Source organism: Carlito syrichta, unplaced genomic scaffold, assembly GCF_000164805.1.
Source record: "Carlito syrichta isolate Samal-C Ts95f unplaced genomic scaffold, Tarsius_syrichta-2.0.1 Scaffold312209, whole genome shotgun sequence".
Lineage (NCBI taxonomy): Eukaryota > Metazoa > Chordata > Mammalia > Primates > Tarsiidae > Carlito > Carlito syrichta.
This window is the reverse complement of record NW_007256305.1, coordinates 1123296-1135847: the sequence shown is the minus strand read 5'-3', so window position 1 is coordinate 1135847 and position 12552 is coordinate 1123296. Positions and strand designations below refer to the sequence as shown.

General features: G+C 43.8%; 1 protein-coding gene across 1 annotated transcript in view; it reads right to left on the bottom strand.

Moving 5' to 3' along the window:
• The window catches only part of AOX1 (aldehyde oxidase 1), a 70993-nt gene that overhangs the window by 51498 nt on the left and 6943 nt on the right, over positions 1-12552 (bottom strand). Inside the window, exons 4-12 of the mRNA XM_008069802.1 lie at positions 10975-11101; positions 8200-8261; positions 6610-6699; positions 4989-5069; positions 4289-4433; positions 3202-3294; positions 2080-2231; positions 1797-1890; positions 355-464 (exon numbers count right to left, since the gene is read on the bottom strand). Of these exons, the coding sequence (XP_008067993.1) occupies positions 355-464; positions 1797-1890; positions 2080-2231; positions 3202-3294; positions 4289-4433; positions 4989-5069; positions 6610-6699; positions 8200-8261; positions 10975-11101 (954 nt within the window). The remainder of the gene's footprint in view (positions 1-354; positions 465-1796; positions 1891-2079; positions 2232-3201; positions 3295-4288; positions 4434-4988; positions 5070-6609; positions 6700-8199; positions 8262-10974; positions 11102-12552) is intronic.

Genomic DNA, 12552 nt, shown 5'->3' with positions numbered 1-12552 from the left:
TGATGTGCAGTAGCACAATCACGGCTAGCCACAGCCTTGACCTCCTGGGCTCAAGAAATCCTTCTGCTTCAACGTCTCAAGTACCGGGGACTATAGGCACATGCCACCACACCTGGATAATTTTTTAATTTTTTTGTAGAGAAGAGGTCTCACTTTGTTGCCTAGGCTGGTCTTGAACTTCTGGGTTCAAGCAATCTTCCTGCCCTGGCTCACATCTATAATCCCAGAGTGCTGGGATTATAGATGTGAGTCACAGAGCCTAGCCTTAACATTTTTTCTTAACCCACCATATGCTGGAATAAACAAACCTAGACTCACAGGTAAAACCAGGAAATTAATAGTAGTTGTTCTCACCTTCTTTGAGTAGGGGATGTACACTGAGATCAAGATTTCTTGAGGTTTCAGATCTGCATTTGGGCACTTGCTGAGGAATTGCTCATTTAAGGGAATCTGTCGTTCTCCTTCTGCAAAAAGAAGTGACATGTTCTCTGGAACCTTCTTGGTCCGCTAAACAAACTTCCAAAACCTGGGAAAGAACTCCACCAAATACCTGAGAAAACGGGTTGTTCAGGGGAAGAAGAGTGCCTCCTGCACTTAGCCAATCCTTTCACCTATGATGGCACCTTGCAATGTTTCTTCCAGTATAGACTCTGTCTTTTTTTGCCTTCCTTGCTTGCTTACAGATAAAAATATCTAGCAGGGTAGCCTAGGGTTTCAGGTAGAACTGGACCTTAGCAGTCCTCTGCCTGCAGCATAATTCACTTAGAGTTTTACAAGTAGGAAGTAAACATTAATATCTTTTTTTGCTATCTTGATCAGTCGACAAACATCTGTTGTTTATAACAAGGAACACTACTGGGTACATTAGTGAATAATACAATTTCCTTCATAAACCTGAAGAGCAGTGCCGTGATGTTTGTCTACACCTTTTTCCAGCACCTAAAGATCTTCAGTTCTTTAATTTTAATATATGGGAGGAGGAGAAGTTTCAAGCTATAACAAAACATGCTTTGGGGATGAAAGCTAAGAGACTTTTGGTGTCTATACTCATATCACAAAACCAATTTCTCACGGTATGACTTTTCAAGGGGATGGAACTTAAATTGAAAACTCTGATGGCAAATCTTCCTTCTTAAGATAATGCTGTGGTTTGGATAGTTTGAGGAATAGATATTTAATAATGCAGGTGATAGAAAGTTAGCCCATAATTTGTAATTAAAAAAAAAAACAGGCTTATAAAAAACCAATGAGAGCTTCCTAATAACTGTTGAGCAAGTTGGAATAAGAGAAATAAATTAAATGATCTAGACTTAGCTTTCAAAACAAAAATCAAGTAAATAAGTGCAAAATGAGGCCCAACTCCATGTGCAATTGAAGAAGACCTGTGTGTGTTCAAGCATAATAAATGAAGTGTGAGCCCCAAATGCAATGTGGGTGCCACGACACTCCCGCACCGCCTAGAGAATGTCTTCAACAAAGGGTCCAATCATTCTCAACAGCTTATAGTTCTCTCCAATGATCAGACCACAACCGGACCTTAACCAACACAAGCGTGTTCAGTGTAAGGTGACCAGCATGAGGAAACATCTAGCACAAGGTCTCAAAAAGAAACAGATGAAGAGTCGGGGAGAATATGGTGTTAAGACAAGACTGACCAACTTCCCAGCACCCAGAAAGGCACACACTTGTAGATATTATAGGGAACAGTCATTTTCAAAACTGGACTCTGCCTTGCCAGAGAGAAAAGGAGGCAGGGGAAATGAGTTAAGGCTCCCTGGGTCAGAGCTGTTACTTACCTTTCGAGAGCACATTGAGGATACAGGTGCCCACAGCCAGGAGGGGATTCAGATCTGAGTCTGGATGCCTGCTCATAATGTGTCCTCCTAAAGACTGATTAAGATAATGAGTTATTTTCACTTCAGTTATGTACCTGTAAAAGCACAAGTGCTAAAATAAGGGCTAAGCAAGGCTTTGGAGAACTGTTCTGTTCACTTGTTCTAAAAGAATGAAAATGTCATGTTCATCAGGGACAGTCACCCAAGGGATGCATACCCGAGTTTACTGTCATCACATACATACCGCCATGTTCCTGATCTGGGACCCAGCCAGAGTTCTCAATTGCTTCAAGAGAGCATGGTACATCTGTGTCTTCTCCTCTGGAAGCTTCTTGACCACATCGGCCAGAATGTCCTTGACCTGGGCCAGGCTGAGGCCGGCACCCAGGGTGAGTCCTGAAATGAAGACATCTGTAAATAATGCAGTGTGATCACTGCTGACCTAAAAATGTTCCTTATACCAAAGTTACAGACTTGGAATCTTTATACTGGATACATGTGGCCCTGCTTATTGGTGGTAGAGTTGATGAGAGTTGTGATGATGGGATGGTGGTGAGATAGGAGGTAATGGTGAGGGTAGTGGTGAGGGAGGTAGTGATGAAGGTAGTGATGGTGACGGTGGTGGTGGTGATAGTGACAGTGGTGGTGATGGAGATGGGAGTGGTGATGGAGGTGGTGGTGATGGTAATTGTGGTGGTGATGGAGATGGTGGCTATAGAGGTGGTGGTGATGGAGGCTGAGTTCTTTGAACACTCTATAAAGTACTATATTGAATGCTTTAGATAATTTCCTTAAATCTGAGCAAACCAATCAGATAGTAATAGTCCCATTTCACAGATTAGAAAACTGTGCGTTACTTATGTAACTTGCTTAAGATCTTATAGCTAATAATGTGTATCACAGTCAAGAATTTGATTTCAGAGGCTGTGCTCTAAACCCACAATTATATTGCCTCTCATCATTGCCATTGAATTAATTTCCTCTACAGGAATGGGAAAGCCAGTCGGCAGGCTGCTTCATAAACTTACTTTGCTTGCTACCATGCTTCTAAGGAGCAAAGAATCCTATTCATCTTTATCTTCTGTCTAGCACTAAGCACAATACCCTTCACTGAAGAGCTGTTACATTTCTCTGATACTGCAGATGGAGAAAGTTCTTCTGTAAAAATCTGACTATTCAGTTAGTATCTAATGTAACTCTAAAAAATCCTTCCCTGAGCCCCATTCCAGAATGTTATCATTCTTATAAGAAGAGAACCTTTGTGCATATTATAGTTAAAAATTATTCTTTTCTGCTTGTTTGCTGGACAAGGTAAATAAACTGATGAATGCATTTTAACTTAGGAAACAGAGACTTGAGAACTCACCATTACATTCATGGCTTACAACACTCAGTTCTTCAATTCTATCAGGAGAAATTATAACTGGGTGAAAGACACCTTTAAATTTCACTTCAAGCCCTAAAGGATAAAAAAAGAAGAGGACTAGAATAAAGGACTAATTGCCTTTTAAAAATTGAAATTATGATTAAATTACAGTTGTTAAATATATGAAAAAGATGTCTCTTTCTAATTGTGTGTTTATTGCCAAATCACATGCAGAGAAAACAGCTGGATAGATTTTTATTAAACTTGGAGGACTCTGGAATTGCCAGTCCTAAAACTTGGACCTGTGGCATACTCAGAATTATCTTTGGGAAAACCCTAGGGTCCCCTCAAACTGTGTTTACACTGGCCACAACAAGAAGACCTTGTAACTGCAGTTTCAGTATAAATGCTGTATCTATTGAGAGACTACCCAGGGAGGAAACCAAGAGTAATTTCAAACATGAGGCCCAGACCAATCCCTGTGTGGAGAAACAGGGCAGCTGTTACCTATGCTGCTGCTGATTTACTACAGAGCAAGCCTCTTGGGTGTGACTCTGTGACCTATACCAAGGTGGGACAAGGGGGATTCATTTATTTAATGATAGTTAGAAAGTCTATTGGGCATTGCTGAGGAAGTTGAGCCCAAGAGGATTAAAAATGCTCTTTCAGGCCTGGCACAGTGGCTCACATCTGTAATTTCAGCACTTTGGGAGGCTGCAGTAGGAGGTTTGCATGAGACCAGGAGTTCAAGACCAGCCTGGGCAACATAGCGAGACCTCATCTCTAAAAAAAAAAATCAAAAAATTAGCCAGGCATGGAGGCGCATGCCTATAATTCCAGCTACTTGGAATACTGAGGTAGAAGGATCGCCTAAGCCCAGAAGGTCAAGGTTGTAGTGAGCTGTGATCATGTCACTGTCTTCCAGCCTGGGCAATAGAGTGAGACTCTAACTCAAAAAAAAAAAAAAAAAAAAAAAAAGGTATTTCAGTAGACTTTTCCCAAAACACACATATATGGAGATTTCAGATTTCCTCCCCAAACCCCTTCTCTCATTTTTCCCATAAGAAGTCCCCAGGGCTCTACATACCTACAGAGGTGTTCCCCATGACCACAGGGGCCTGCGGGTACTTGAATTTAAATTCCAGAAGTTCCTTTAGGGTCACTGGGGAAATCCAGGTCAGCTGGTCACCACCAAAAACCCTGGTCCTCCGTGGCTGCTTCTCAGCCATCATCTATTGAAAAAGCCATAGGTACTGAAGCTGCCTCATGGTGACATCTCCACCTGTTTCTGCCCTATCACTACCATTATAGAAACAGAGAAAGGAAATATGGATCTCCTAAAAGCCGGAGGAAACATGATGAAGAAGTGAAGCCTCCCAAGGAGTCAGAGTCCACGCTAGAACAGGACAGTGCCTGACTCCCAGAGACGGCCCCAGATCGCTCCCTCTAGCGCACCTGCATCTCAGAGGAATTCATTTTCATGTTGAAATCTGCATTAACCTGCTTCATTTTGTCAAGTCAGTCTATGGGAGAATAAACCTCAGCTACATGAAAAGTAGGAACCCATGTCTACATCTACAAACATCTGCACATCTTCATGACGTGATCAGCACCACCTGCTGCCACTTACAGCCAGCTCAGCGTCCCTACAGGGTCCCTCACTCCTCCACTTCATCCTCAGTCCACATGGTTTGCCAATTAGCTTGTGAGAGACTCCATGAACAAACACCATTCCTGGCATTTCATCACAAATTCCTCTAGGATGAGTTTCACAGGGCCCTACTTACCATAAGCTCAGGGGGAAATATCAGTTCCTGGGTTGGATCCAAAGGCAGGAACTCTTCCTCTGAGAAGAGTTTCGGACTTGTCTTAAAAAGAGAAAATAACTGATGTTATTGTCAGGAAGCAACTACTTTTTTTTTTTTTTTGGTTTTTTTGTACAAGGTCTTGATCTGTCACCCATGCTGGGGTGCAGTGGTGCAATCATAGCTCACAGCAGCCTTGAACTCCTGGGTTCAAGTAGTCCTCCTGTCTCAGCCTTCTGAATAGCTAGGACTAGAAAGAATATACGCATGTCACCACACCCGGCCAACTTTTTTTTTTTTATAGTGACGAGGTCTAGCTATGTCGCCCAGGCTAGTCTCAAACTGCTGGAATCAAGTGATCCTCCCCCCTCAGTCTCCCAAAGTGTTGGCATTACAAACATGAGCCGTTTCATCCAGACTAAAATTACCTAGTTTAAGATAGTGTGTGGAATGAAGTCAGACAGACAGATAGAGAACAACAGACAAGAAAGTCAGCTGGCCAGCCACAATCCCTGAACCCCAATCTAAGGGTTCCAACATAGACCTGGTCACTATCAACTCAGTACAGACACCAGTGGGCGTTGGCAGCCCTCAACATCTGCACATTCTCTGGAGTCTAAGGATGGCAGAGGCGGTGGCAAGCACCAGACAAAGCTGAGAGCAGCAATGGCTCCCCAAGCTTCTCCTGCCCCCACTGCTCTGCCTGTTTCTTCACCTCCCTGATGTCTCCACTTGGCTTCTGGCCCTTGAAAACGGATTTTTTTTACAAATAAGAGACACTGAAGAATCAGTGTTTTCTTCTCTTCTATAGACAAATTTTATTTAAATTGGATTAATAGGCTGGACACGGTGGCTCATGCCTGTAATCCCAGCACTTTGGGAGGCTGAGGCAGGAAGAATGCTTGAGGTCAGGAGTTCGAGACCAGACTGGCCAACATAACAAGACCTCATCTCTACCAAAAATAAAAAATTTAGCTGGGTGTGGTGGTGCATGCCTGTAGTCCTAACAACTCCAATCCTCTGAGCCTGGGAGGTGGGCAGTTCAGTGAGCCATGATCGTGTACTGCACTCCAGCCTAGGCAACAGAGAAAGACTTCAACTCACATCAATCAATCAATCAACCAATCAACCAATTATAACAATATCTAGAATGAGGGACAAAATTGCTAGGATAGAATTTTTCTTTTCTTTCTTTGGGGGGGGAGTGGGGAGTTGGAGTCTCACTCAGGCGCCCAGGCCGGAGTGCAATGGCACAGTCATGGCTACCCCAGCATCGACCTGTTGGGCTCTGGTGATCCTTCTGCCTCAGCCTTCCAAGCTGGAACTATAGATGCGTGCTACCATACCTGGCTAACTTTTTGATTTATTGTAGAGATGAGGTCTCGCCAAGTTACCCAGGGTGTTCTCCAACCCGTGGGCTCAGGCAATCCCTTCACCTCGGCCTCCCAAAGTGCTGGGATTACAAGAGGATTATTCTTTATAGAGATGAAGTCAGAATGTCTTCAAAGGAGTTACCTTGGGCAGCCACTTACTCTTCCTAAAAGTAAGTCAGCAGCTGCTCTTGTCTGGAGAAAATCTCGTGAAAACTTTCCATTTCACTGACCTTATTTCCTTCTTCAAATTCCAGCAATTCATTTATTCCTTGATCCAAACAGCAAACCCCATTTTCTTTGCCTTGACAGCAGGCAGAATCCTAGTGGGAGAGAAAATAAATCACTAGACAGTTATCACTGATTCTACTAGTAGGAGATAAGGCAGGTGATACTAGCTGACATACAATACAAAATCAGTGTTGTTGGATGTCATGAGAGAGCCATGTGATCTGAAACATATCCAAACTCACTCTCACGAAAAACCTAAGCCTATAACAAATTGTGTGTAGCAGTGATGACTAAATAAGCAAAAATACATAAGCTCTTATAACTGAGCCTGGCACACACCAATAAATAATCAGCATTAACAAGGATTAGTTGTTAATATTAATAATTTTAATGTTTTAAATATTAGTGAGTATTGTTGGCATCATTGTGATGTACTGATTTCACAGTTTAACTTCCAAAGGGGAATCGTATGTCCCTCTCTTCAATAGTTTCTTCAATTATTCTTTCGGCAAATGTTAACGGAGTAACTGCTCAATTAGTGCTTGGGGGTTGGCCCTAGAGATGCATAGCCTCTGTAGTCATGTAGCCCATAGTATAGTGAAGAGATGGATGAACTGGCCAATATCCCACATTGTGACCACGCTGTGATGGGTCACACACATCTCATGTGCACAAAAGACTGCTGGGGTGCCAGGGCAGGGTACATAACCCAAACAGGTCAGGAAAGACTTCCTTTTTTTTTTGAGTTGGAGTCTCACTCTGTCACCCAGGCTGGAGTGCAGTGGCACACTCACGGCCACCCCAGCATCAACTTACTGGGTTCTGGCGAGCCTTTCGCCTCAGCCTTACAAGTAGCTGGAACTGCAAGCACGTGCTACTATGCCCAGCTGATTTTTTATTTATTGTAGAGACGAGGTCTCACCAAGTTGCCCAGGCTGGTCTTGAACCCATGGGCTCAGGCAATTCACTCACCTCAGCCTCCCAAAGAGCTGGGATTACAGGTTAAGCCACCGAGCCTGGCCAGGAAAGACCTCTTAGAAGCAATGATCTGCAGCCAACGTCAAAATGTGTGGGTGTTCCTTATATGACCACCAAGGCAAGCTCAATGAACAGGGGTAAGCATCCTGGCTCAGATCAAATAATGAACAGGAGACCTTACTCTGGCGTGGTGGTTCTGCCTGTAATCCCAGCACTTTGGGAGGCTGAGGTGGGGGAACTGACTGCTTGAGCCCAGGAGTTCGAGACCAGCCTGGGCAACATAGCAAGACCTCATCTCTACAAAAATAAATAAATAAAAGCTGAGTGTGGTGGTACACCCCTGTAGTTGCAGCTACTCAGGAGATGGAAGCGAAAGGATCGCCTGAGCCCAGGAGGTAGGTTGAGGCTGCAGTGAGCCATGATGGCGCCACTGTACTCCAGCCTGGGGGACAGAATGACACACTGATCAAAACAAAACAAAACCCAGAAGACCTTCAGCTAAGAAATATCCCTATATTTATAAAAATGGCTGTCCTCAGGTCATACCTGACCACCCCCACCATGTTGTTTCACTGGGGAAAAGTAAGCTCAGCCATGAGTTCCTGTCTACTTACTTTGCAGAGTGTCCTGCATGCATCCACTATGGGCCTGTACCCAGTACACCGGCACAGGTTACCTGGGGGAGAAAAGCCCCACACTGTTAGTCAAGTGACCTAGACAGAGGCAGGTCTGCCAAAGCGTGTGATGGAAATGAGGACCTTATCCTAGAAGAAAGCTCTGTTTTTGACATTTTGGTCCTCCTAATCTACAAAGTCAGATTTTTCTATCAGCAACTTGGGATATTGAGTTGAGATATTGAGAGTCTTGAGGCAGATTTGAACAGCCCAGTCATTTGTCCTCTCTCTGTGTCAAGTTTTTATGCCCTCTGCTTGTCATGGATGCTCAAACAACACCATGATTTCAAGCCAAACGCTTGCAGTAACTTACAGTCACATTCAAGAGTTAAGCTTCATTTAATTAAAAAAAGCAAAAGCCTTTCTACTGAGCTATTATTGATGTGCAAAAAGCTGTGCATATTTAATAGACACAATTGATGAGTTTGGAGACAAGTATACACCCATGAAACCATCATGACAGTTAACGCTGTCAACACATGCATCACCTCTAGGTTTCCTCCTGGCATTTGTGTATTCATTTATTTAGTGATAAGAACACTTGCTATGAGTCTACCCTCTTAGCAAATGTTGAAGTCTACATTGTTAACTACAGGTGCTATACTGAGCATCAGACCTCTAGGATTTATTCATCTTGCATTCCTGGCACTTTGTATCCTTTGACCAACACCTCCTCGTGTTTCCCTTCCCCCACCCCTTGTAATACCATTCTCCTCTGCTTCTACAAGTATGACTATGTTAGATTCCCCATATAAGGGGGATCATGTAGCATTTGCTTTTCCATCCTGGCTTTCAATCAGCGTTAACGTCCTCCAGGATCATCCATGTTGTTGCAAATGGCATGATTTCCTTACTTTTTTAAGAAAAAAAAAACCCTCAGGATTGGGCATGGTGGCTCACACATGTAATCCCAGTACTTTGGGAGGCTGAAGTGGGAGGACTGCTTAAGGTCTGGAGTTTAAGACTAGTCTGGGCAATATAGTGAGACCTTGTCTCTCTAAAAAAAAAAAATCAGCTGGATGTGTTTGTGCATGTCTGTAGTTCTAGCTACTCAGAAGGCTGAGGCAGGAGGATCACTTGAGCCCAGGAGGTTGAGGCTGTGGTAGCTGTGTCTGTACCACTGCACTCTAGACTGGGCGACAGAGTGAGACCTTTAACAACAACAAAAAAAACAAAACAAAAAACTCTTATTGTTAACACTTACTGTGATAGTTATGAATTTATTGCAAAAAAAAAAAAGGGAGAGAGAGCATGCTAAGTGTCAGTTATGTTATTCTATAGCAGCAAAGGTAGTTATTAGACTTTGGAAGCAGCTGGGTACATGATTTATTTACAATAAGGCATTAGGCCAGTGTCTCTCTCACATGGTCCTATGTCCTTTCCCCATCCCCAAATCTGAAGTCTTATTTAAAAACAATTATCACTGAGTCCAACTCTCTGGGTTGGGTCTCAGGAAACTTCATGATTCCTAAATTCGCAGTGTACGACTCAAATTCCCTAAGACTTGAGAACTCTTTGCCACTAGCTCACATCGCTGACAACCATGAAATCAAATACAGGATAAGGCCAAGAGGAAATCAGGCAGGAGACAGTTATGAGCTGGATCTCCTCCTCCCTACTCTGTTTTTCCCTAGAATGTCTTTGTGGGAGTTGTAAACATACAGGCTCTAGACTCATGGTCTCCAGCAGAGAAGTGAGGTCCTCGGAAGGTAGGAGAGACAAAGACACACAGAGCTATGGAGAGTTTCACCAGAATTGGGATTTGAAAGGGTATCATTTAAAAAAAATTGTTTAGGCCGGGCACAGTGGCTCATGCCTATAATCCCAGCACTATGGGATAGCCAAGGCAGGAGGATTGCTTGAGCCCAGGAGTTTGAGACCAGCTTGGGCAACACAGCAAGACCCCATCTCTACAAAAAAAAAAAAATATGAAAAAAAATTAGCCAGGTGTGGTGACACACACCTGGAGTTCTAGCTATTCAGAAGACTGAGACAGAAGGATCGCCTGAGTCCAGGAGCTCAAGGCTGTGGTGAGCTGTGTTCAAGCCACTGCACTCCAGCCAGGATAATAGAGTGAGATTCCAACTCAAAAAAAATGTTTAGAATCTTGTTGATGAGAAACTCCCCTCCCCACCCCACACACTTTGAGCTCTTGAATGTGACAAAGCTGTTCTGGATAGAGACATTTCCCTGGAACAAGCATCACCATAAGGTCCCAGTGCCTTTGACTTAAGGCTGTGTCACCAGCAGCCACTGTGCACAGTCTCAAGAGTACCCACCCAGTAGGTGACAGCGGTGGAGGACAGCATGTGGAAGTGACTGAACTTCTCCCAAGAGTCAATAAATAAACTGACTTTTTAATGATTATAAAAACAAGCAAACAATAAAAAGGGAGGGGACTCCTATAGATTAAAAGAGACTTCAGAAATACATCAGCCAAATGCAAAGCGTGGATCTGGCTTGAGTTCTGATTTAAACAAACCAACTCTTCCACCTATTGGTGGTGTAACTTTGGACAAATTACTCTCTCCAAACCTCGGTTTCTCCATCTCTGAAATGCGGATGATAAGTAACTATTGCAAAGTTATTATGAGGATTAAATGAGATAGTCTTCAAATAGCATTTAATATAACTTGTGGCACATGGTGGGTGTCCAGCATTAGCTGTCATCATCACTATCATCTAAAGATAAACACATACATACACATAACCTACCACCAAGAGCATCCATTAACTGATCCAGAGTGGGCTCTGGGTGGTTCCTGAGCAGTGTGTACATGGACATCACCATCCCAGGGGTGCAGAACCCACACTGGGTGCCATGACACTTGGCAATCCGCTCCTGAAAGCACAGAGAGGTTAGAAAAGCAGGATTATGGGCCCTGCCCTAGACCTACTGAATCAGAGTCCACCCCCAGCAGGTTTGTCTGCATAACCAAGTTGCAGAAAGGCTCTGAGAGCCCTTTCAGGTGTCTCCCACACCAGGGTTGGGTGATCACCACGTCACCCACACCATGGCTTCTGAGTGTCACTCTGGATAGTGGTTCTTGGCCTTGAGAATCACCAGTAAAGCTTTCAAAATTCCAAGGCCCAAGCAGCACCCAAACCCACTGCCTGGGAGTCTTTGGGTGGAGCACAGGCATACATTGTCTAAAGATTCCCAGGTGGGAATCTTCCATGTGCAGTTGAGGTTATGAATTACTGAGATAAAGGAAGTCCGTCAGAGAAATCAACTAAATTACAATCAAGTTGAGAAATGAAAGAAGGAGGAGGAGGAGATGGAGATATTGCCTTTATTTCTTTCATATCTTCTCCTCCCCCTAGCATTTTCTCTTGGAGTCTAACTTCTAAGTTCATTTGTCTTCTAGCAACATTGTAACCATGGAAGCTGAGCTCTCAGTTACTAAATGGAAGGGTGTGTGCCTGTGCATGGCCAAGGCTCACAAGGGTACCAGGCAGAATCTTCTCCCTCTGGTTTATGAGATTTCATAGAAAATAAGCAGAACCCAAGATTCTTTCAAGTCCAGAGAACTTGAGGTTTGGCCATTTTCTGTGTTGCTGCTGTCTTTTCCCTCTTTGATCCTCTCCTCATAAGTGATCATCATTAACAAATAAAGACAAGTAGCAGTGGCATTTTTATAGGCAATGTATACATAACTCAAAGAGCAGGATTTTGTCTGAAGGTGCCTTTGTACTTGTGGCAAAAGCTCTAACAAAGTATTTCTCTCTTTCTTTTTTTTTTTTGAGTTGGAGTCTCACTCTGTTGCCCAGGCTGGAGTGCAGTGACACACAGCCACGCCGACGTCAACCTGCTGGGCTCTGGAGATCTTTCCGCCTCAGCCTTCCAAGTATCTGGAACTACAGGCACACGCTACCATGACAGGCTAATTTTTGATTTATTGTAGAGACAAGGTCTCACCAAGTTGTCTGGGCTGGTCTCAAACCCGTGGGCTCAGGCAATCCACTCGCCTTGGGCTCTCAAAGTGCTGGGACTATAGGCTGAGCCACCGAGCCCAGTCAACAAGGTGTTTCTCTAGAAGAAAAGCCTCCAAATTCATCGACAACTCCTATCATCTGTCTTCTGAACAAGCCCTAAGTTTAACACATCTTTTTGGTAGCTGAGATGTTTGTCCAGCCTTAAGAGCATGCTATTGGCTGGGCTTGGTGGCTCAACCTGTAATCCCGTGCCTTTGGGAGGCTGAGGTGAGTGGATTGCTTGAGCCCGTGGGTTCGAGACCCGCCTGGGCAACTTGACGAGACCTCATCTCTACAATAAATCAAAAATTAGCCGGG